Source organism: Corythoichthys intestinalis, chromosome 5, assembly GCF_030265065.1.
Source record: "Corythoichthys intestinalis isolate RoL2023-P3 chromosome 5, ASM3026506v1, whole genome shotgun sequence".
NCBI lineage: Eukaryota > Metazoa > Chordata > Actinopteri > Syngnathiformes > Syngnathidae > Corythoichthys > Corythoichthys intestinalis.
In genome coordinates, this window is record NC_080399.1 from 40,374,574 (window position 1) to 40,399,457 (window position 24,884).

At 38.8% G+C, this 24,884-nt stretch overlaps 1 protein-coding gene across 5 annotated transcripts in view; it reads right to left on the reverse strand.

The window, feature by feature from the left end:
• tmtc2b (transmembrane O-mannosyltransferase targeting cadherins 2b) overlaps positions 1–24,884 on the reverse strand; it is a 126,105-nt gene that overhangs the window by 84,171 nt on the left and 17,050 nt on the right. For 4 of the 5 annotated variants that reach the window (XM_057836150.1, XM_057836149.1, XM_057836153.1 and 1 more), the window contains exon 2: positions 196–772. In XM_057836150.1, the coding sequence (XP_057692133.1) occupies positions 196–772 (577 nt within the window). Of the gene's footprint in view, positions 1–195; positions 773–945; positions 1,057–24,884 lie in introns of those variants that run through there. The other variant, XM_057836151.1, reaches the window with a different exon arrangement.

Here is a 24,884-nt window from a genome sequence, read left to right on the forward strand (position 1 = left end):
AATGCAGCATTTTTACAGACTTGTTTTTTTTGGAAAACCTCTTCATGTTCCTAATATTTTAATACTCTATTGTATTGAGAAAACAATACGATGAATCACATGAATGATCTTTTTGCCATTATTTTTTCTAAATAATACATGAATGTGAAATAGGACACTGTGAGTAAGCAACATTACAATGGAGAGCATGTTTACCTTATAGAGAAGCACAACAATCTGTCGGAGTTTCAGCTTGTGCAAAACGCAGATTTCATAGAGCGCTGATAAGGCCAGAACGGTCACTCCCAGCTCCTTCCACAGCATACTGCACGCTGCGCAGCCCAGGCTGCCCAGGAACCAAGCCATAAGCTGCAGTGCTCCAGCATTGCCCCGCAGCTCACAGTAATGTATGTAACACAGCAGGGATAGCAAGAAGAACAAGGCAGCTCCTTCATCGGCTCGGCCAACGACACCTGCCACTGCCTCGGTGTGGATGGGGTGGGAAGCGAATAGCAGGCCAGCCAGGAGGCTCCATAAGCCTCCGCCAAGCAGCAAGTGAGCGAGCCTTGTAAAAAGGCCCGCCACCGTGCCGTGGAGGGCAACATTCACCAGGTGGTAACCCCACGGATCCAGCCCACCCGCAGCGTAATTAAAGCGGAAGGAGAGGGTACAGAGGGGGCGGTAAGACTTGTGGCTGCCAGTGTGTGTGAGCAAGGTGCCCCAGAAGTCATCATAGAAGATATTTGTCCAGGGTGTTTCTGAAAGAAGGTCTTGATTGGTCTTGATTGCACGGCTGTAGAGAAACAGACAGAGAAAAAAATATTTTAAAATCAACTTTGAGCCAAAATAAGTGATGTGGTCCACACTGTAAATGGGTAGATTACATTTACATTAAATGCAGCGCTGAACCTTGACATTTATGTCAGTTCGATTAATGTCACGTTGATTCACTGTTAGGCAACTTACCACCATGGCATGTTGGGTTCATCAAGTATTATATACTAATTAATTTATTTATTTCTGTGGATTTGTCAAGGATGCACTACTGACTAAAGACAATCAAATGAAGAGTACGATTTTCTAACAGCCAAGGGAGTGGAACAGGAAGCAGGAACTCACCCAGGTCGGGCCTTAAATTCTAGACAGCTTTGCCACGGCAGCCACAGCAGTTACAGCTGTGCACTTAAGGATTTGGCAAGCATGCCACACCCACGACCGCAAACAAAAACAGGCACACAGTAGGGGAATGCCACAATGGCAGGAATCAGTTTTACAGAAAAGATGATGTGGTGATGGTCCCATTATTTTACTGCCAAATGCAGAGGATTGCATGTTTGAAAAACAGCAATGGTGGCATTACAGAATGATATACAGCAGCTGAAGGCAATTCTAAACAAAAGGCTGAACCCAAACATGTACTTTGAGCTGCTCTCGGCAGGCAAGGATACTAAATATGGCTCCAGTTTGACTTTTCTTCTGTTTAGGATGAACCTCTCTGACCTGACTGAACACTGGTACACACCCCACAAGCTGTGTGTGTAGCCCGGAAAGGGGGGCAGGCGTCAGCTGGGGTCCGAGGTGTGGAGGAGGAAGGCACATTTGTCCCAGCAGGAGTTGTTCCATGTTTATTCCAACGTAGTTGTTTGCCTGACAGGTGACCTCTGCTTCACTGGGACATAGCAGCTCAGATAAGTTCAAGGCATCAGCATGAGTCTCTCAAGGAGAAAGTAGGGGTTAACAGAGATGCTACAATTAGGTGAGACAGGTGGGACTCAGCAAGTCAGAACAAGCCAAGAGAACCTGGTCAGGCTTGTAAACATGCACCAGAGGCCCTCAAAATTAACAAAGTCAATTAACTCCATAGGAGCTGGTGCTCGTCAAAGATATTATGAGACAACATGCAAATTAGCCCCATTTTCACAAGACATTGGGGAAGAACAATAAATGGCAGTACACAATTAATGCTCTCTAAAAGATATTGCAGGGGATCCACATTTAATATTATAATTTTATACTATTTTGCCCAAGAAAATTTAATTCTTCAAATAAAAGATCGAATTTTGGTTACAATTTCAATCATTATGTTGTGTGAAACTGACTCAAATGCATGTATGCAAAAACGAAAACAGACAGACACATTAACACTAACCAAAAATAGATATATATTTGGAAAGTAATTGAATGCTTCTTTTTCCAACCAAGGTATCTGAATTCATTTTGGCCATAATGCGAGCATCTTCCACACTACGCACCAGAATGCGAATGTTTCTGAAAAGCTTTTGTGAAATGAATCACAATATCCATCAAAGCACATACACGCTTATGTTGACTAAGTAGAAACAGCTACTGAACGATGGATCAAAAGGAACTTAATACCAGCGCGCCTCAAGATGTTTGAAAATGGAGGAGAATTGGTCAGTAGAGATGTAATGGAAGTGCCTTGGATGTCAACACATAAGCCTGCACAGTCTGAGGCTCCAGCTTTCTACCAGAAGACTTGAAAGCACACTACTACACTACATGACTAATATATGCCAGTCTATTTTGTTTAGCTCATTTGTCATGAGAAATCTTCGTTTTGCTGCAAGACACATAAGTAAGGCAATACAGTTCAATAACTTCTGAAAATCTTTTACGCTCACATGTGGTCCTTTTCCATTGCTTAGCGCAAAGAAGACAGTGAATTCTGTATTGCCACAAAACCTCACTGCATTTACTGACAACAAAGCAAAGAAAAAAACCAAACCCAATTGTGTTTATAGATTTGGCTTCCTAAATCTGGATTGTGGATTGACTTTTGATTTACACAATATCTTACTAGCAAGCACCTATGACTTCTCTCTGCAGTGAAAACCTTTTTCCAGCCAGGAGCACATTCCTTGCCCAACTGTGTGCCTGTTCACAGACTCCTACAGAAACAAGAGAATCATGTGACCTCTGACAAGAGAAGATCCGAAGAAACAACATACATCTTCGATCTTCATAATTAGGTCACTATAAACCTTTGCGTCCACCATTTAACGGGGCACAGCTCATCTACATAGCTACATTTTGTAGCTCAATTAATCAGAGACTTCTATGAAAACAAGTTTGAATCAAAGCAAGAGACACTTTTGTGCGGTAATCTCTGAAAATTTGCATGAAGATAACAAATGCTATTGAAGATACCTCTGAACCAAAAGGATTCACAATTTCAAAGATTTTCCAAATGAAAAAGCCTTTGAATGAAGTGTGAACCAAGATGAAGTCCAGTTCCTTTTGAGACCTGACAGACTGTAAACGTAAGTATTGTCAGATGCTGAAGCACATATGAGACATCAATTTTAGGCAAACCACAGTATTAACTACTATGCTCTCATATCCACCTTTTGCGGTTGAAAACAGCATGAAAGTACATTGCACAATAATGGAGATTGCTGTGGTAAACCTTACAATGTTTAAAACATTTCCTCAGCTCATTATTTTTAGAGAATCGGTACACAACGTGACCAACAATAAATCCCACAAAAGAGCATCCAGTTTGTTGTCCTGATCCTGAGGTGTGTCACTCTTCTTGCAGTTTCCTTAAAAATTAGAGATTTTTGCAAACACTAAAAACAACCCCTCAATATCAAGCGGGGCACTGTTGATCTTAAATTCAGTAAATGTTTGTGTTACTCAAAGGCCTAAATACAAACTGAATGTTTATGGAAATATCACACATGGCTAGAGTTTGGGGGACACATTTACAGGCCTACCAACTGCGCATGTGTCACCTAGCTTTAATATTTGAAAGACAGTGGGCAGAGGGTTATTTTTAAAAACCACCAGTATCGGGTTTTTCATTGAGTGTTTCCAGAACGTTGTCCGGTGTAATATTTTTTCACATGCTTAAGGAAACTGGACATTTATGATACTGGTCTATTTCCATTTTACAATTGATGTTCTATTTCTGAGTTTGTGTTTACTTTGTGTAGTCTCATGTTTGAATCATTTTTTGAATTGACAGAAACACTGTTATAGTATGCATGTAAAAATTAATATAAAATTTTCCATTACTATTGCACTGGGTGACAATATGGAAGCTTCTCAGCCAAAGCAGAAACAATCACTATGTTTGAGAACCTGTAAATGAGCTTTAAAAGAAAGGGAAGTAGTCGAGCCAAAACAATGGTTGCCAAACAAAATGAAGTCTAATCATGAACTACAATATTGTCAGACAAGCTAAACCAGAAAGAATAAAACACATATTCTGTTCCAAATTAGTTTTGGTTCTTGTTCAAAATTGGATTACTGTGTTGATTGAACAGTAATCGATATCATCAGTGTCAGAATGTTGAGAATGTTTGGAATGTTAGTGTACTGTTACAAGAAGGAACTAATGAATGACTGAAGAAGAGGGCAAATGAGGACCACTTTTGTGCTAGCTCAGGGGCATCAAATTCCCACAGACAAAAATCATTAAAAAAAAAAAAAAAAAAGATCTGATTTTCAACAGTGTCTAATGCTGAAAACATACACACGCACACACAATTCTATGAAATGCACAAATAATGGTCGATATGGCGTTTAATGTGCACATTACACAAACACCCAAAAAACTAATGTAATTAAATTTTTAAAAAGGCCAGATCATTTTTTAGCTTGTTAAAATCTTAATTCATTTTGGTGCAACATTTTGGACAATTCTAGGGCTATTCCTGGAAAAGGTTTAGGATCAGTCTACTCTGTGATTGAACATATCACTTATTTTATCCATATACAGTACTGCATTTAAGATCCAAGTACTTTTGAAACAACACATTGGTCATCTGGTGTTATTGGACAACTGTGCCCAATTTGGCCTGCTGCTTAGATGTGAATATCTAACAGAATCATCACTTCAGGGAGCATATTTACATTGCTCCACTGGCAAAAAAACACAAAGACCCACTCACGCACAACATTTCATGGCACTGTAGACACAAAATCACTAGGCTAGAGAGACACAGAGTCTAGTTCTGCCGCCAGCATCTTTGATCAGGCACTCGTATCAAAAAGGACGGGCACGACATGCATGCTGATCATTAGCCTAAAAGCTAGCCAGCAAAAGCAACCAAGCAATCTGGCAGAGCAGGATTTAATCCTGGCAGCCCAGCATTGCATCCCATGGTGCAGTGTTGCCTGGGACACAACACAAGCTTATAAAACCACTGCATCGTTGAAAAAGAAACTGAAATCTGAAACTGAAAAAGTAAAAACTATGGACAACAAAATAAAAACCTTTACAGTTCTTCAAATTAGGTAAACAAAAATGCATTCATGAAAACCCTTTCATTTCCTTGATGATGTTCTAGCTTTTCTGTTACATCGATAAATAAAGATGAGCATTTAGATTAACTTTGATCACAGTCTAAAAATAAACCATCCTGTATGAATAGTTGGATTTTTTTCAGAGGTGTTGCAGTTTATGTATAGTGTTAGAGTAAAACCGAATTAGACTGTTTCTCCATACAGAGTGGAGGACTGTGATTTATACTCTGATTATTGCATCCAATAAATCAGTCAGTAGGGCGATGCATGGCAAAGCAAAACAGAGCCGTTTGGTTCTTTACGCAAGCGTAGTTTTTTGGCCAATCTCACAAACACCTCCATCTTTCAAACTTGGTCTTAACAACACCTGTATCTCTCCTCACCAAATCACAAACTGTTTGTCTGTTCACACAAGGGGGAATTCTATGGATATGAACATTTTTATCTTTCTGGACTAACAAGACTGCTTACAGACACATAAAGCTCTGAGCCAGACTCTATTGCAATTGTCGATAATTTGAACATTTTAGTTAAGGCTGCAGTGTTGAGGAATACATATAAAAATGTATTCACTGTAAATCATGGGTTGTTGTTTAATTTACCAGCACATAATTTATTTACCCCCTACATGTATGAACTAAGTCATTCTGATCAACATATGGTTTAGTGAAAATGACAAAAATACTCTCCCAATCCTAGAATTATACCTCTATCCAGATATGCATCCCAAGACTTTTTTTCCCGTGTGTGTGTAATCATACTTAACTAAGGAGAGAAGCAACAATAAAACTTAACCTCAGGCAGAGGTAACAAAATTTAATTTCTCAGTTTCATTTAGTTTTTTTTAGCGTTCAAATGGAAAATGGAACCAAATGAGATTTATTAAATAAACCTCACGGCACAACCAGAAGAAGCTTTTTGTTTGCACTGTGTTCTACCTTTATGTGTAGCCTCAGCTTGACCCATGTCTAATGCTTTGGTAGTCATCCAGGCTGTGTTAGAAGTGCCACTAAACAATCAGCCCTCTCACAACAGGAGGGCTTTTTGTCTTGGTCTGACCTTTTCGGGTGCACAGCAATAAATTGTTTGATTTGTTCCTCCTCGCGTATTTAGAACGCTTGTCTTTCTCAGGGAAAGGGACATCGGTGCTGAGGAAGCATGTGCTAGGGCCCCTTATGCTTTGCCCATCACTACACTGTTAATGTATTCTATTTTCAAACAACGAGGGGTTCAACAAGCAACCCCCACAAGATGGAGGGGACCAGCAGGGTGGGATGGAATGTCTTCACAAAGAGGCTACAAATAAGTGAATGGATTGCTCGGTCCAGCCTTTTTGTCATCCTTATTCCCAAAGCTTTTACCATAAGGGGCTCGAGGCAGGACTGAAAGATGACTTTAAATCACGGCGACTAAGCAAGCAGACCAGTTTCCCACTAATGTTTATTACATTGGGTCTTAAGAGCATGCCAGTAGAGCAGCAAAGAGAAGATATTGAGAGCTTGCACCATTTTTTATGTTCAACATCTGCGTCATTTTATGCCAATGATCCTCTTTCGTTTATAAACTGAATAAGCTGTCTCGGTGCAAGAGAAAATTTGGTGCCTGAGACCAAGCAGTTTGTGACTAACCCCTAAAAGCCATGTGGAATCAGACTTAAAATACTGGCAAGTCAATTAGTTAAAGCATGCCATAAAGAAAACTGGACGACACAAAAGACAACCTTTTGGAGAAACTGTTCCTCAGTCATTGTACTTTTAGGCGTACTACTGCATTTGCTGCCACTGACGGCGATAGATACAATCCATTTTAACTGGTCAGGCTAGCAATAAATTATCATGTTTACGTGAAATTAACAGCAATAGACTTCCAACCCATTTGAACCAGCAGGGCTGAAGATTATAATTTACTGCCAGCCCTATCAGTCAAAATGGATTGGACATCTATCGCTGTCAACGGCATGGAATAAGTTTAGAGGAGATCTGTTTTTGCTTGTCCCTTGCTACCTACCACCAGGCATCCAGCAAAACACAGCGTGAAAGCTTATTTAGTGAAATAGGACACGCATGCATATACAAAGAAGCATCACATTCATGAATGGCAGCATTCAAGGATGCAGCTCTGAGTGATCTCATTAGATACTATCACAACAGGCCTGTGTTCTTGTGTCACTCTAAAGCCTGCCTCACTCCTTTAAACATCCCCATTCGGGCTCCACTTGCAGCCCTTAATTGAAAGCACATGTAGCCTGCCTGCGTTTTAAGTATGTGGAGTGTTGCTGATGGAGCTTTGGTCTTCCTTCGGGGCTCTCTGTGATAGACTGGACTAATGCAACAGTGAGCTGATATTGCCGGCTCATTAACTCCTGCTTGCTTCGAGATAACTGGACTGATTTGAACTGAAATCAGGTTAAGGCACAATGATAATGTTGTTTATATTCCAAAACAGTAGGACGGATCAATAAGGAAGATTTCTAAAAGGCAAGTATATATTGGGATAGTATTGTACCAATACAAGACTGGAAGAAATATTTTGAAAAGACCTACCTAAGTGACTGTTTAAATTAAAATAAACCCATTTCAGTTAACTGTAAGCCTTTTGTTGATGCAGAGAAAGCTCAAAACAAGCCACAAGAGAAGATTCCAAGCAACTTTTTTTTTTTTTTTTTTTTTAAACGACTTTCATCTACCATAAGGTACTAATTAGCCATTGGGCAAAAAGACCCATTTTTGCATGTGGAATCATATTGCAGAAAAATCACAGTATCGTCTCTCAAGCAAGTGATTTTTCCACATTAGTTATGAATTGTGGGATTACACATTCACTGTGAGCGACTCTAGTTATGACTAATTGAGGTTGGAAATAAAACGAAAGGCAAAAAAAAAGAAAAACTTCCATTAGTGTTCATTTGGATACAATACTTTTCCAAGTTTCCATTGCCAAATTCATTTGAAAAATATGATGCTGCATATCCAATATTAATACTGCTAGTTATTTGATTTTATGACTTTCAACAGCAAATGGTTTTCTTGCAGTATGTGAATGATAAAATATGTTTATATGCCGATGAGTGTAACTTTGCTGCACATGCCCATAAGATAAAATGTCAGTTATCAACAGGATGAAGTGAACTATTTTTAGCAGTAATGTTTAAGTGCAAGATTTATCGACAGATCAATAGTATCTTAAAGTGGGAACAGGTAGTTTGAACATGCTCGTACGCGATAGCCTAAATAAAGTCATGGCATATTAACTAAAGGTATGTGAAATTTTCCGATTCTTAGATTATTCGCAATTCTGCCGTGGAAGATTCGAGAACGATTCACAAACATACAAATTCCAATTATTTAAATATGCCAAGTAAAGCGGAACTAAAACACAGGCAGCGTGGTCTTCCGGACGCTAAGGGGAACGGACCAAGAGTAAACATCCACAACTCCTAGATACAAAACAGCAACAAGAATGGATAACCAACCAACTTCTCCGTGAGATCAGACCTGCTACCAAAAATTTTAAAGCAGACGTGTGGAATTATTTTGGATTCGACTAGAAAATCTTCTAGAAAATAGGGGATTTCGAAGAATGTTGACAGCAATAGAGCCGAGGTACGTCATCACATCCCGACGCCTTTTCACAGACACGGCACACCTGCTCTCTACAAGCAGACAAAAGTAGAAATCATGCCATCGCTGTCAAATGTAGGCCGACTTGCCGTTACATGCAATGCATGAAAACCACAAGGGTGCTAATATGGCTAAGCTGCTAAGCAGTGCTGTAAATGAATGGAACATTGCAAAAAAAGACGTTTTTGTTGTTACAGACAATGCAACTAATATGGTTGTCGTTGCCCAGTTTAACTTAAGCTGGGCAATGTAACTTAAGCCATCTGACATCCATCATACACACAGAATCTTGTTTTTTCGACTGCAGAAATCAGTCAGCAGAGCACTTTCATCAGAGTACGTCAATCAACTTGTGTTCTTATACAAGAACAGGTTTGGATGCAAAATGACTTGAGTTTTTATTTTTTTTTATTTTTTATTTGTATCTTAATGTTTAAATGTTCATGTTTACACAATTTAAAAAGCAGAAAAAACTTTTTGGAGCCATTTGCATTGAAGTAGTAGTACACATTGTCTTTCATTTATACCTGCATGCACTTTTTGGTTGGATAAAAATAATATATTCCTGCAAAATGCTACAATTTATTGTGTTGATACAGAATGAGGGCTTGAGTATTTTGTTTACTGTTTTGAGCAACTTGATACAGAAATAGCAGTTAATTTCAGCCCAAGAGGATTTTTGTACCATTTTTGTAACTAATGTGTGAAACATTAAAAGCAGGTAAAAAAAAAAAAAAAGGGGGGGGGGGCTTGGGTTTGTACATCAATAATCGATTTATAATTGGAATCGTTGCCTCTGAAACATAATCATCATAACTGCAATCGAATCGTGAGGTGCCCCAACATTCCCACCTCTAATAGTTACCAGAGATATTGGATTTCATTTCCCTCAAGAGAGGGATCATCCCTTTGGGGATGCATGAGGATTGAACAAATCTTATTTTGAAGAAAAAATATGGAACCAGGAAAAGCTGTTTGAATATTCTGCAAGATTCACACACATTAGGAACTTAGCCGAGTAAATTACGGTAATTCAGGTCTGTAAACTAAAAGCACATGTATTTGTACTTTGTTAAAACTATATACTGCAGGCAATGCGGTGAAGAAACACAATTATACAGAACTCTTTTTTCAAAGCACCTATTAAAGCAATGCAGGACGATAGTTTTTATATTCTCTCATACTGTATTTTTGGTCGACGCCAACTTTTTAGGGACCATGTGCTACAGATAGCCACTTTGACGTCTATTAACCACTAAATGTTATACTTGATAAACAGATGCAAGTAAAAATTAAGTTATGGGGTACATCAAAACTCTTGAAACCTGTAATTATAGTCTAGTCAGGATGAAATGTTTCAAAATCACACATAACCCATTAAAATCCCAATAGTGTTCTTCAAGTGTCAGGGTGGAAGTGTCCTCACAAGTTTTGTACATTCCTAAAGGAAAAGTTTTATGAGTTAGGTTGACTTGAAATACGATTGAAGAAAGAAAAGGCCTTGACATGTGTGCCTGACATCAAAACGTTTAACTCCGAGATTAAAGTTGGCTTTTTCATTTTAATTTAAAACTTTAATTTTAAAATTTGCCTCAGCTCAAAAAGGTTGGGGAAGGCTGACATATAGGATATTTGTTTGAATAGCCAAAACAAGAATGGATGTTCAAACAAATATCCTATATGTCAGCCTTTCCTAACCCTTTTTATTTTCTAGTTTTCTAGCAGGTTAATTTTAATACATTTCTTTAATCCCACTATTAGCATTGCAGGGTAAATCCTTCTTTTATTCCTCCACATGTAACATTACTAAAATGTACATTGTAACTGTTCTCTTGATAGGTTGTTCATGGAATAACATTTTGTTGCGCGATACTTTTGAATAACATTTTCAATAATAATAGCCTACGGTTATTAAATTTGTTATGAGCAACATAAAAGACCAAATTCATCTGAAAGGAATCTAAGACTTCTATTCAGATAATTTCTTGAATTTTTATTGGTGGCATATTGTATTATTGTGAAGAAAACAGCGTTAGACAGCGTTAATACCGAAAGACTAGGTTCCTAGATAACAGGAAAAGCCCCAGCAGAGCTTAGGTTAAGTGAAAGGGCCTTAGAGACAAAAGGCTGAGCCGAATAGTGCTTTATAAGGCAGCCCATTGCAAGGAGAATGGGCAGCGCTTAAGTGAGAGGCCGAGCATCAGGCCCTGGCCCCAGTGAGCGCCTTGTGCACGACCATGTGTGGTCCATTATCACACAAGGCAAGTCCATGCCTCCCTCAATTGGAAGATGGATGCACCCTTGCTGATTGCCCTGAAACGCAGAAAGAAAGGCGTATGCAACAAAAGCAACCTCTCTGACAGGGAAGTGCTATAGAAAAGGTTGTCAGGTTGTCTGCATGGTTGTGTCGTTTTCAATGGGAGGACAATTGCATTGACAGGTGTTTGAGGAAGACAAGGCGGTAGAGCTCGGAGTGGACGGCACACAAGTGTAAAGTGACAGAAAGGCACGCACCAAATATATGCATCAGATGATTACAGATTATTGACACAATACAACAGACTTATATTGAGAAATTCTGCAAGAGAGTGTGCACACTGATAGTGATTATTCATCTGGTTGGATGCTTGACTCACAGCCACATTCAAAGTGCTTTAACAAACACCAATATTTTCAGACTCCTCACTCGAGCAGAACCACTTGTCAAAACAAAATGAATAAAGCAGTGACGCATCCTTCCGTTTGTCGTTTCTCTTCATCTGATATCACTGAGAACGCTGCAGCACTTGGGAGCAGGAAACAGATGGAACCATGTCCTTCATCAGATCAAAAAGCAAGGAGGGTGGGTGGAGGATGGGTAGTTCTGCCCCTCATCTGAGGTTTCTCCAAACTCATCCTATGTCACAGCCTCAGCTACACTCTGAGCTGTTTCCAGGTCAGCTGCCAAATGGGGGCAGGGAGTCTGCCTCAACTCAGGAAACCTTTCCTTCAGGAATCGAGGTCACCAGAGAAGAAAAGCTGACCTCCACAATGCTCATGGACCAGGGAGCAGGAGAGAACGGAAGGCAGAAGAAAGAACTTGCGTCATCTGTCTTGTCTTTGGTGACCATTGACTCTTGCAAAAGTATTTTTATTCACCACTAAGCAGTCGATGTGGGCGAGTCCCACAGGCTGCATGCTGTTGATTCCATTAATCAGACAATCCATGTACAATCCCTGACCTGCTTGTCCAGCGGGTTGTATCACACAACTGTCACCACGCATCCATCAACACTAAGCGCATGCGGCACATGAACGTGGATATCTCGATCAGCTGCCAGGAGCTTGTTTCAGACAGCCGTGAGTGCCTGAAAGCCACCTAAATGTGGAAGAGAAGCTTTGCATTCAGCATGTTTCTTTCCAATGGATAGGACAAAACATTTGCACAGATGAGGTCAAAGTAAAAAGACTTTCTTAGACACGACAAAGTGTTTGGTGTGACTGCTTGACTTAGAAATAAACTGATAAATAACGGTGAAAACCTTCTGACCAACTGTGAATGCTCCGCGAAACCATGCGTTCACATGTGAGTAACAAGATCAAAAACCGGACGCATGCAGTACATGCTTCGACTATTTCAAAACATTATCTCACGGAATAATCAGAATTACAATTACTTTTATGGGTCAAAATAAGTTCGATAGATAGATAGTTAGATAGATATCTATGTTTTAAAATACTTTATAATACTGGGAAAACGGAACCACAATTAAAATTTAATAATTGAATAAATCAACTCTTTTTTTTCTGTTCTAAAAATCAAAACACCACCACTTTAAACACTCTAAACCAGGGGTCCCCAAACTTTTTCCTGTGAGGGCCACATAACTTTTACCTTCTCTGATGAGGGGCCGGGGTCAGTTTGTAACAGAAAAAGTGTGACGATTGCAGGAGTGCCTAAATGTTTTTCAGAAAGCCACAATCAAATAACCCTATCTGGATTCTTCACGGAACAAAAGTAAATAAAATAAAAATAATATAATAATAATAAATAATAATAATAACTGTTAATTAAATAGATAATAACCAAATAACCCTCTCTGAATTCTTCACAGGAAAAGGCCAGGAAATAAATAACACTATTGAGAAAAAATAAATAATTAAAAATGCTCTCTGGTATTGTTCAGGGGGCCGGACTAAATGTGGAGGCGGGCCGTATCCGGCCCGCGGGCCGTAATTTGGGGACCCCTGCTCTAAACAAATAATGTGAATAAATGAAAACAACAACAACAAAACTACATGAACTGGTTATTCTTAAAACAATACAAGCACAAATTCAGATCTTGTTATGCTCAACAACAAGTGTTTTGTTAAATTTCCTTGATTGATGGATTAGACGAATACTTTAATTTACAAACTCTAAGTACATTGAGTATTGTATGTTGTGTGTTTTGTGAACTCAATAATATAGATAATGGAAAAAAATATATGAATATTTGATTACAAAAGGTACTTTTTCCATTTATTTATAAGCCATTAGCTTGCTTGAAATGTGTTTTTAAAAAATCCATATTTTACAAGTGCGGTCTTTTATTTGGAACAAAAATTCAAATGTTTTGTGCGAAACGTTATAAACATGATATTCCATTAAATGTTTTTTCCCCCCATTGTTTCATACACCTTTGCAATCCTTTTTTGCACTACACAACCAAGGCAAGAGCACACATTGGAGAAAAGTCAGATATGGTGAAACAATAAATCCCAGCTGTATTCCATCCAGTATGCTCAAACAAACTGCACTGGCAGATAAAGATGAAAAACAAAATGCCATTTGGGAGGTAAAACACGCTCTCAAAACATTTATCTGTGTCAAACATTTATTTATATACAGTATGTGCTGCTGGATGGAAATGACCAGAAAGCCCTTCACATGCTTATTTTTTCACTCTGCAACACCTCCGGCCATATTTCAAGCATAACCCTCTAGCATTTGCTGTGTATTAATAAATCAAGACAAAATCACGTACGGTGTTGCTTTCCGATGTTTCCTACACACTGGGGAGTCATTTGTTATTACAGGTGGCTCCTTACAAGCACACTGTTCCTTCTCAAATATCTCAAATAAAATACTCAAATACTTGTCAGCTTTGTCAGTAGAAACAAAAAGTAAAGAAAACTATTTTAAACAGCAAACAATAATGAGTCTTTGGAGACAATGGACAGAATATATAAGGCTCGTGGCCACACGTACATGCACGGAAGCAGATTAGTCAATTTGGTCCATAATCCCTTTGCAGACGAGAACAGATTTATGGGTCATCATGAGGGGGCTGGGGTGCCTGTTTTGTGTCTACTACAGCACTGCTAGTGGACACTAGGATGCTTCAAGCTATCAATCCAGGCCTTTCCTAAGTTTATGAGAACCCCCCAAGCAAATGTATTTTAGGAAAAAGCCAGTACACAATGGCCTGTACGCCAACGAACTCGATCTACCAGTAATCAGCTGCAACACTAACACAAATAAGGAATGGAGGCGGGGGAGGGGTTATTATTTAATGGGCTTAGTGCATTATAACAGTATGTGGATTAAGATGCAGCTATGAAAGAGAGGGAATTGTTATGTGGTTTAATTACCACAGTAGAAGAAAGAGCAGTTGGCCAAGGAAGTCTAAATCCAAATGTTACAAGGAACTTGACTGGAATCAAAACCTGTATAGTTGTACTTCAAAATCTGGATGATTTAAACATGGCCAGAAACAACCCGTCACACAAGCCTTGACTGTACCTCTCATGGTTTCTTTGGAGCTCGCATCAAAGCCTTAACTCAATGCAATATCAAGCTACAGTGTCTCGTGTGGATGGCAGTAATGTATTCCAAACATTGCTTGCCAACCTGCTTTTGCCTTCAACAAAAAAATAGAAGATTCCAGCCTGACATTATGCATCCTGCATTAGTGTTTCCGTGCCAAGCCAGAAGGAGAGGCAATGTATTAATTGACGAAAAAAAAAAACTTATTCTTATCAAAATATTGAGTGTAAAAACTTACTAAAAGGGCCACAGGAAATAGTTGTTGTATATACAGTGGGGCAAATAAGTATTTAATCAACCACTAATTGTGCAAGTTCTCCCACTTGAAAATATCAGACAGGCCTGTAATTGTCAACATGGGTAAACCTCAACCATGAGGGACAGAATGTGAAAAGAAAAAAAAAAAAAAAACAGAAAATCATATTGATTGATTTTTAAAGAATTTATTTGCAAATCATGGTGGAAAATAAGTATTTGATCAATACCAAAAGTTCATCTCAATATTTTGTTATGTACCCTTTGTTGGCAATAACAAAGGCCAAATGTTTTCTGTAACTCTTGACAATCTTTTCACACACTGTTGCTGGTATTTTGGCCCATTCCTCCATGCAGATCTCCTCTAGAGCAGTGACGTTTTGGGGCTGTCGTTGGGCAACACGGACTTTCAACTCCCTCCACAGATTTTCTATGGGTTTGAGATCTGGAGACTGGCTCCGCCACTTCAGGCCCCTTGAAATGCTTCTTACGAAGGCTTTGTTGCCCTGGCTGTGTCTCATCTTCATTGCCCTTGCTGATGGAAGGATATTTTCACTCAAAATCTCTCGATACATGGCTCCATTCATTCTTTCCTTTACACAGATCAGTCGTCCTGGTCCCTTTGCAGAAAAACAGCCCCAAAGCATGATGTTTCCACCCACATGCTTCACAGTGGGCATGGTGTTCTTCGGATGCAATTCAGTATTCTTTCTACTCCAAACACTAAAACCTGTGTTTCTACCAAAAAGTTCTATTTTGGTTTCATCGGAACATAACACATTCTCCCAGTCCTCTTCTGCATCATCCAAATGCTCTCTAGTCAACCGCAGACGTGCCTGGATGTGTACTTTCTTCAGCAGGGGGACACGTCTGGCAGTGCAGGATTTGAGTCCCAGGTGCCGCATTGTGTTACTGATAGTAGCCTTTGTTACTGTGGTCCCAGCTCTCTTTAGGTCATTCACTAGGTCCACTCGTGTCGTTCTGGGATTTTTGCTCACCGTTCTTGTTATCATTTTGATGCCATGGGGTGAGATCTTACATGGAGCCCCAGATCGAGGGAGATTATCAGTGGTCTTGTATGTCTTCCATTTTCTAATAATAGCTCCCACAGTTGATTTCTTTACACCAAGCGTTTTACCCATTGCAGATTCAGTCTTCCCAGCCTGGTGCAGATCTACAATTTTGTCTCTGGTGTCCTTCGACAGCTCTTTGGTCTTGGCCATAATGGAGTTTGGAGTGTGACTGACTGAGGTTATGGACAGGTATCTTTTATACCGATAATGAATTAAAACAGGTGCCATTAATACAGGTGGACCATCGTTAGACCTCGTGAGAAGAAGTTAGACCTCTTTGACAGCCAGAAATCTTGCTTGTTTGTAGGTGACCAAATACTTATTTTCCACTCCAATTTCGAAATAAATTATTTAAAAATCAAACAATGTGATTTTCTGTTTTTTTTCCCACATTCTGTCTCTCATGGTTGAGGTATACCCATGTTGACAAGTACAGGCCTCTCTAATCTTTTCAAGTAGGAGAACTTGTACAATTGGAGGTTGACTAAATATTTATTTACCCCACTGTATATAAGTGTAGCTAAATTGTGCTAGTTTTACAGCTTCTTTGGTTAGCTCGTTCATATGTTGCATTTATTGAAACTGATTCTGCCCAGCCCATCCACAACACAACACATCACCTGATAGACGTAATGCTGACCAGGCAGGAAACTTAAGTCTGCCTTGAAGCTGCTTCTTTAAGCAGTCAGCATTTTGCTAGATGAATCCGACCTTAAAATGCTCTTTTTGGAAAGTCCGAGGATTTTAAACGGGAAGAACCATTATCTAGCATTATGTGTTTCAGCTCGAGCAGCTCCAGCATGAAAATTCACTTACATGATCTAACAAGGGAGTAAGTGAACATGCATTGGTTTCTTGACTGATAAATAAGCGAGTCCAAGCAGAATACAGTAACCCCATTTGATAAGCCATTCCAGGAGCTTTTGCTTCTTTTTTAGTATCCTTTTGTGATTACAGTAATCTGCCCTCGTTTCTGGTTGTCAGTGGTTTACTTTGATTTTACCCTAGAAAACAACACACCAAAAAAACAAATTAGTAATAATTTCTGTGGAGTCGTTGCATAATAAGCTCAATTTGCAGAGGTCACAGTTGTTGAAATAGGTCACAACTAAACAGCTGCGGCAGGAACACCACTGCAAAGTCTCTTTGGCTGCTTCAAATGTCAGAATTTGGCTCACAAACATGAGTGGATAAGGTATGAAGAAATATTTGTACTGTGCTTGGTTTACAGTGTTTTTTAATTGCTTGCTGTAAACCACAGATATTCACTGCATTAAGAACACTCTAACTTAAAAAAATATATATACCGGTATATGGGAAAATAAAGAATGTCGGAGACCTGAAAAGCGAAAAGTTCACTCAGCATGGTTAGACACAGCAGAATAAATAACTGGAATTGTTTAAAAAGTCAAGAATTCCCTTTGTCAACTTGATTTATAAAGTGAAAGACAAGATGTCACATAAAAAAAATACAGAGAGAACATAGTCACCTCATTTATTAATATAGGTGAAGAAATGTTCTGACTCTCCATCCAAATTCTGTTTATGTACAAAGTCACTGTTTGATTTATGATGCGTGTACCAGTTAATTCTCTTCTCAGTTCCGTGCATGTTAGAGAATCAGCATTAATTTAAAATTTCCCTGTACGTTGTCCTATCAAAATGAGACTGGTGAAGTTTGAAGTTGCGACAGATTGGCCCTAAAACTCTTAAATATAAAACAAAAAACTATTTACCCTATTTTCAAACAAATGCCGTCAACAGAAATGCCTGAAAATTTACAGCATATATGCCTAATAAGACATGACAAGAATAATATGACACAAATTATTATTAATTAAAAAGTATCTCCTGAATAGAGAAAATGTGACACTGAAAAACAGTGTTGACAATGAACATAAACTGCATAGATTTTTAGAAATGGTAAGGAATACAAATTGCAAAGTTAAGAGGCAGTTGTAGTTGATAAAATCCCTTAAATTGGAAGCAATAGAATTAGGAGTTGAAAAATAATATCTTACTCGCCTGAAGTGTTTTTGACTGTCAAAAGTAAATTGGAGGATTGGTGATGGGTGTACTTTATTAATACAAAACTTTTAGCTTTGTATCCTATTCTAAAAACATGTAAATTAATAAATAAATGAAGACTCCAACACTGAAGTTGTAATTTTATGCTTTTAATCTAAGGTATGCGAGTTCATCCACAGCTCCTGCATGTAACATGCTATAAGTAATTTTTTGAACACTCAAAATTACACTGATCCTCTGCTCTGAAAAACTGCACATCATTCCAGTCTGTATTTTGGGAGCATTTAACATTCAACGTAAGGCAGAAAACAGCCACGTCATACCCATCACAACACCAATTTAAAACTTAATTAACAAAGGTGGCTACTTACAAATCCGAAGCATGATTAACAATGGCACAAGAGACGAATGACTGAGAGAGCACGTTCATAGAGAAGGAGACTTTGGGAGAGGTCATGCAAAACACAGCTGTGTATACTTGTGAACAAAGTATTGCGTGTTTCATCATATGAACCTGCCTGCACATCAGATCCCGATAGCAAAGTTCAGAGGCACTTGGACCTTCTCAGCGGAAGAATTTACAGGCTTGTTTGAAATAGAGTAAGCTGCTGAATTAAGAATGGGAGGAAAGATTTATTTTCGCCTCCTTCTAAAAGGAGAGCCATACAAAAGTTAGATTCATTTTTTTGGCAATATAGCAGACATATTCGACTTTAGTTTGATCTCCGATTTATGGCCCAAGGGTGCAGTCATCATTTTTTTATTACTATGGCTTTTTTTCCCCATCCTTTTTCAGGTTTGCTAGTTTTGTAAAGCTGACAATGGTCAGTCTACTGGGCTATGAATGTCAAATACTAGTTGTAAACACAACAATATCAAATATACAAAAGAGTATACAAGTATATTGAAGTCCATAATGACTAAAGTAAAATTGGGGAAAATGCATTTAGTGCAGACTAGTAGCAATGAGTTCAACCTCTAGATTCACACCTTGTTTTTTTTTTTTTTTTTTTTTTTTTTAACTTAAAATAGTCGCACAGCAAACCTCGCTAACTTCATTATTAGGTTGCAAAATGATTATAGATCCATTAACCTATGCATGGTTGATCTACATTGGATTCTGAAATTACCCATGCATAAAGCAAAGACTGTTTTCTTGCAGATTGTGGTGATTACCGGTTGTCATCTTCATCAGGATTTCGCTTCAGTACTCGTAACTGCACAGCAGACATTTTATGATATATTGCACTGTTCTAATCCTTATGGAGATAAATGGACAATTGTCTTTCCTAATTGTTTTTCTATCTTCAATTTACTCAAAGTGACTTTTTAGTGTCACCTCATCCACTCGTTAGCAGATGATTAATAACGGACATACGGTTAATGGATTGCAGCTCTGAAACAATACAGAATGACAATGCAGAAGGAAGTGAAAGTAAAATATTTATTATTATTACTAGTCACTTGTGATTAGCTGGCAACCATTTCAGTGTGTACCCAGTCTCCTGCCCATAGTCAGCTTGGATAGACTCCAGCACCCCCGTTACCTTTGTGAGGATAAATGTTAAGGCTAAATGACAAATGAATTCGTGGTCGCAGTAGTAGTAGAAGTTTTTTTTGTTTTGTTTTGTTTTTTTAAACACTGAACATAGCGCGACAGTTGACTCTTGCCAATTATCTGGTTTTCCAAATAAACATTCTGTAAAAAATAACAGAACTTCAACTGAAGTTATGGAAAAAGTCCCTATAATGCACCACTATATTTATTGTTGAAATCAAAATAGTGCAAATATCGGTGTTTTTTTTTTTTTTTTTGATCAAATGGAAGCGCAAAGTGCAAAAAAGGAGGCTCTTATTCTGTCCTCAACAAATGGAAGCGCAAAGTGCAAAAAAGGAGGCTCTTATTCTGTCCTCAATGAGTGGTACCCAAATCTAGCAAACAAATCAGGTTCTAAGGAGAAGTCAGATGCTGAAGTAAAGTTGAATTGGCTTTACTGTGGTCATCTTTCTCCTGACAAGAGCACTGATACTTTTTCGTAAATGAAAAACAATAAAACATTGTGTCAATAATATGGAATAATCTCACAAATAAAGCAAAGAATACACCATGTGTCAATTTGAATAGCAATTGGTAGTTCAGCTTGAAAGCAATTAAATAATGTAACCACATTTTACCAAATTGATGAAGAATACTCATCAAGTCCATAGTGCAAAGTTTTGTCATACTAGAATATTTCAATTGTAATACTACATACTGTAGGTACTGTAACAGTTGGAGAAGTGGACACAGTCGCAGACTATTTTTTACTGTACATCGTTGCAGCAATTACCTGTCAATCAAAATGTTGAACTTTTTTCCACTATAATAAACGTATCTGTTTCGCTAACTTTTTATTGTGTTGTTTTACAGCACATGCAGTGGGCTTAAAGGAAGTAGAGCCAACTAGAAGAGGCTTTCTCCAGCAGCCGGAGGTGTGCTTATTCGTTTTTATGATGTGCTAAGTGTGTTATTACTTTTTCAAATCCTCCTTGCCCTTTGTAACAGTAAAAAAATCTATTACAATTTCCAAAATTACTGCTGTATGGGTTTTATGACTTGAAAAGTGCAACTGAACTACCCTCACATCTTGGCTAAGAGAAGTTGAGTTAGGAAGGCACCACTGCCAAACATTGCACTGCATGGTGGGATTAAGCCCATGTAAACAGATTAATGAAATCCCCAACCACGCTTCCAAGTCAGAGTCCCTATCCAGAACGGTGACTGTGCAAAATGGCTACTCCATTAGTACCATCCACTTGTATTATTAATGTTAAAGGAACAAATTATTTAGCTTTGCCCCAAGCATACCCTGCTATTTGGCATAGTTACTAGGCAAAGTGCATATTTTAAATATAACATTGTTTTTATCTTCAAGAATGGGGAAAAATGAACTTTAATCCTTTATTGTCTCATCTCTTTTTTGTACTCCCTACTACTAAATTCATCACAAATGCATCAATTACTGAAATCCTTTGTACAAGTGAGGGTACACGAGGCCTTGCATCCACTAAACAAGCAACTGTAAGTCTTGATCAAACAAGCAGCAGACATGAACACTTCACAATTGAGCTATAGTTGCAACCGTGACTGACACAAAGACTGCACCTCAAAATGCAGGCATGTCTATGCTTATAAATCTTGTTGACATCCTGTGGTGAGTCCACAATACAACAATGTTGACTTGTACCACTTTTGAAAATGGAGAAAATTGTGCAATCTGGGTTGGGGGCTGAAAACATAGTTAAAGTGCATGTGACACGGGAAAAAAAAGCATGTTTATTTCATAATACACGCGGTATTTTATGCTCCTGAATGATATGGACCGCTTGGATGTGTGTGAAAGCGATCGCTAACTTTATTTAGTTTTTTGACTCCCGCGCCATGAAAATGAGTGACTTCCAGCTTCAGTCTTGCATTGAGGAGGAGGGCGCTGTGACGTGTACAGGAGAAGGCGTCCTCTTCACTAAACAGCCGTACTGTTGTGTATGAGGACTAAGGATTCAGCTGATTTTGCGGATTAATATGTTTATTTTTCGCATCACGCCAGCCAAACGGCTGCAGAAAAATCTTGCTTTATGAGGGAGAGGAGTGTGTGCCTTTTTGGAGTTTCAAAAGGTTCCCATTCACTGTGGATATTGGCCAAGCCCTACTACTGTGGGACCATTGGACTTACGAGGAAGTGAGTAAACATCTTGTTTTGTATTATGTCAAATATTAATACAGCGATTACAAAGTAAACACTACAAACTTTCTTTAAATAAAGGACTACTTACGTTTGATCATTGATAGGCATGTAAAAAGCTCTCCTCGTGCACATTAGCTGCACGTTATCTGCACAACAACTGAAGCCGCCCTCCTCCGGGGAACGAACTGTAAATTGCTCGACGCCGGGCGGTTTGCCGATCCGCGAAGACAATCGACAACCCAGTTGTCATGTCAAATAATCCGGGCTAGTTATGTGTGATTTTCCGCTTCGAAGACTTTGAAACATCACTCGGTTCGGGTTAGCATGTTGGCTAGCTGTCACGCCTCTTGGTTTGTTTACATTTTCCGAAGCCGGGGAAGGGAAATGACATATGTCCGATTTAGGTGTCATAAAACATCGTTCGGGAGGTGCGACAGTAAAGGTGAAGTCGACAGTTTTGACCATTATGGAGTAATTTTGCCATGTCGTCCTGAATAAGTGCATTTTTATTATTTCATATTCCATTTAGCACAAGACTGTTATTTGTCATGACCATGCCATTTATTTAGCAATTGGGGAAAATACTTGGATAAAAAGAATATCCTGTAAAAATATTGAAGAGACAGAAACAATGACATTTTGCAGCTCTCTTCGTCGCATTTTCCTCGTTGTGAATAGTTCCCCCTCGACGGGCTGACTTGTCCTTCTCAAGCCATTTATTTAGCTATTGGGGAAAAATACTTGGATAATAAGAATATCCTGTAAAAATATTGGAGTAGAGAGACTGAAACAATGACATTTTGCGGCTCTCTTCGTCGCGTTTTCCTCGTTCTGAATAATTCCCCCTCAATGGGCTGAATAGTAAAACCGATGAGCCCATTCTCCCGCTGACGTCATCCACCTGTTGGGGACGCTAGAGCCCTATAATGGTAGGCGTGGCTAACCGGCAGATTAAAAAACTAATTTCTCGTCATCTGCGCTTTGCTAAATGGTTGTATATAAAGATACACAATAATATCGGTCGCCGATAATTATCGACCGATAATGGCAATTATGACGTCACACAGATAATCCAGATTATAAAAAACTTCAACCAATAATGCAATCCGATAATTATATACTTGATTTAGCCTCCAAATGTGCGCAACCGAAGAATTCAGCACGCCGCCTCCTCAACCCCTCCCCTCTCTGAAGCCCCTGAGGGAGGAGGGGTTGAGGAGGCGGAGTTACACGCCAAGAAATAGTTGAATATTATGGCGGCTGTTACTAAAAAAACGACGCTCTCGCCATCTGCGAAACATGTACCGCAGAATTTCCACGAGGCCGAAAGAAAGCATCCTCATTCAAAACCACTAACCCAGCATCCATTTAAAACTGCATCACAAAGATTTTTGGAACGAATACGAGACTGTTGCTAGCGGGAATGCTAAAGCTATTGTAAACACAAGCTAAACTACGGGGCTTGTGACATTACAGAGTCGGGTTGTTTGGGAAAGCAGCCCAAAGCGGGTAGTAAACTCGCATCTTAAGGCTAAACACCGGCACGACTGGAGACCGATAGTCTGCAAGTAGCCGTCTTCCGACGGAGCCCGCCGCTCTGGCCGGTCCGGCAGGCCGCCGCCGCGCCGTTGGCGTGGCGGGCAGAGCCCGGTTCCCCGGCTTCAGGACCTCCGGCGAACACCCCGGTTTCTCGAGCGTTCCCCACGGCGTGCGAGCAGAGCCAGGCCCTGAATATGTCGCAGCGAACCGGCCAGTTCGGTCGGATTATCCGGTACGAACGTAGCCGCCGAGACGAGACGCAATTTTTTTTTTTTTACCGAAATGACCCGAGAGCCAAATCCCTGGATAAAAGAAATAATGCAGTTTATACGACCACCATTCTTCATGAAAAACATGCCAATCACAGTGGTTAGATGATAATTTAAACATGGAGAAAAGTCAGCCAGTCAATAATGCATTCAGTATGTAAAATGACGAGCGGTCAGATGACTTTGTAACGCTGCCTTTATTTTCGGCTTAACAAAACTCAGGCACAAAACAACACGCACGGAGATGTGAGCTCCAACTCCATCCAAATCGTACTGCCGTGTACCAGTTTAGCTGCTGTAAAGCAAATGTCGTGAGTACCGCAAAAGTGAACAAAGCGCTGCAGAATGGGTACATGACATCTCGCTCTCTTGAGTTAATCATTTTCACAGTGTGCAACAAAGCATATAACATTAGCAATCACTTTTCAAATTAATTTATTTGTCTGCTCAATTACAGTCACAGTAGATAATCAAAACCTATTGGCACTTATTAACACTTATCAATTTAAATATGCACATTCCTGTTGTAATGAAATAATAATAATATTCTGTAGCCACAATTATACAAAATCTTTTCTTCCAATTTTTTTTTTTTTTTTTTTTTTAAGGATTAAGTATAATAATGTATTGCTTAAAATAAGGCTGTTAAGATTATTTTCAGCTAGCTATTTTTTTTCTAAGAAATCTGAGAGAAATACACTTGAAGCGCTGGAAGATAATTTCACTTATTTCACATAGATTTACACTTAAAACAGACTAGTTTTAAGGAGGTGTGTTTTGCAGTGTATTAATGCTATATATGTTAGGAATGGCTTACTTTTAAAGGAATTTTTGTGCAACTTAGGTATTTACTCTGTAAGTAATTGTTGCCAAAAGTTTACCATTACACAATGTCAGACAATCTGTCATTATTTAGATGTTGGAATTGAATACTTGTTCATATTTTATGTTGAAAAAAAGAGCAATAAATTATATTTTTGCACAGTAATATTTTATTTTGTATATACTTTAAAATTTTACATAAATCTTTTAATAGAAGTTTCGGCTTGACATTATCGGTTATCGGTTGGAACAAGGAGGAAATTATCGGTTATCGGTTTCGGCTGAAAAATGCATTATCGTGCATCACTAGTTGTATATAGTCGAATCATCTCAAAATATGATTCTAATTCACATAATAATGTTATTTAAGACTTTTTTTCTCCTGTCGTATGCTCTTTAAGCTTAATTAACTGTTCTTTTGGGAGTCATTTATTCATTCTAGTCCCCAATGTGACTCACTTTGTCTTACAAGAAAAGGGATGTAAATTATACTTCTACTACTAGGGAAAAAAAAC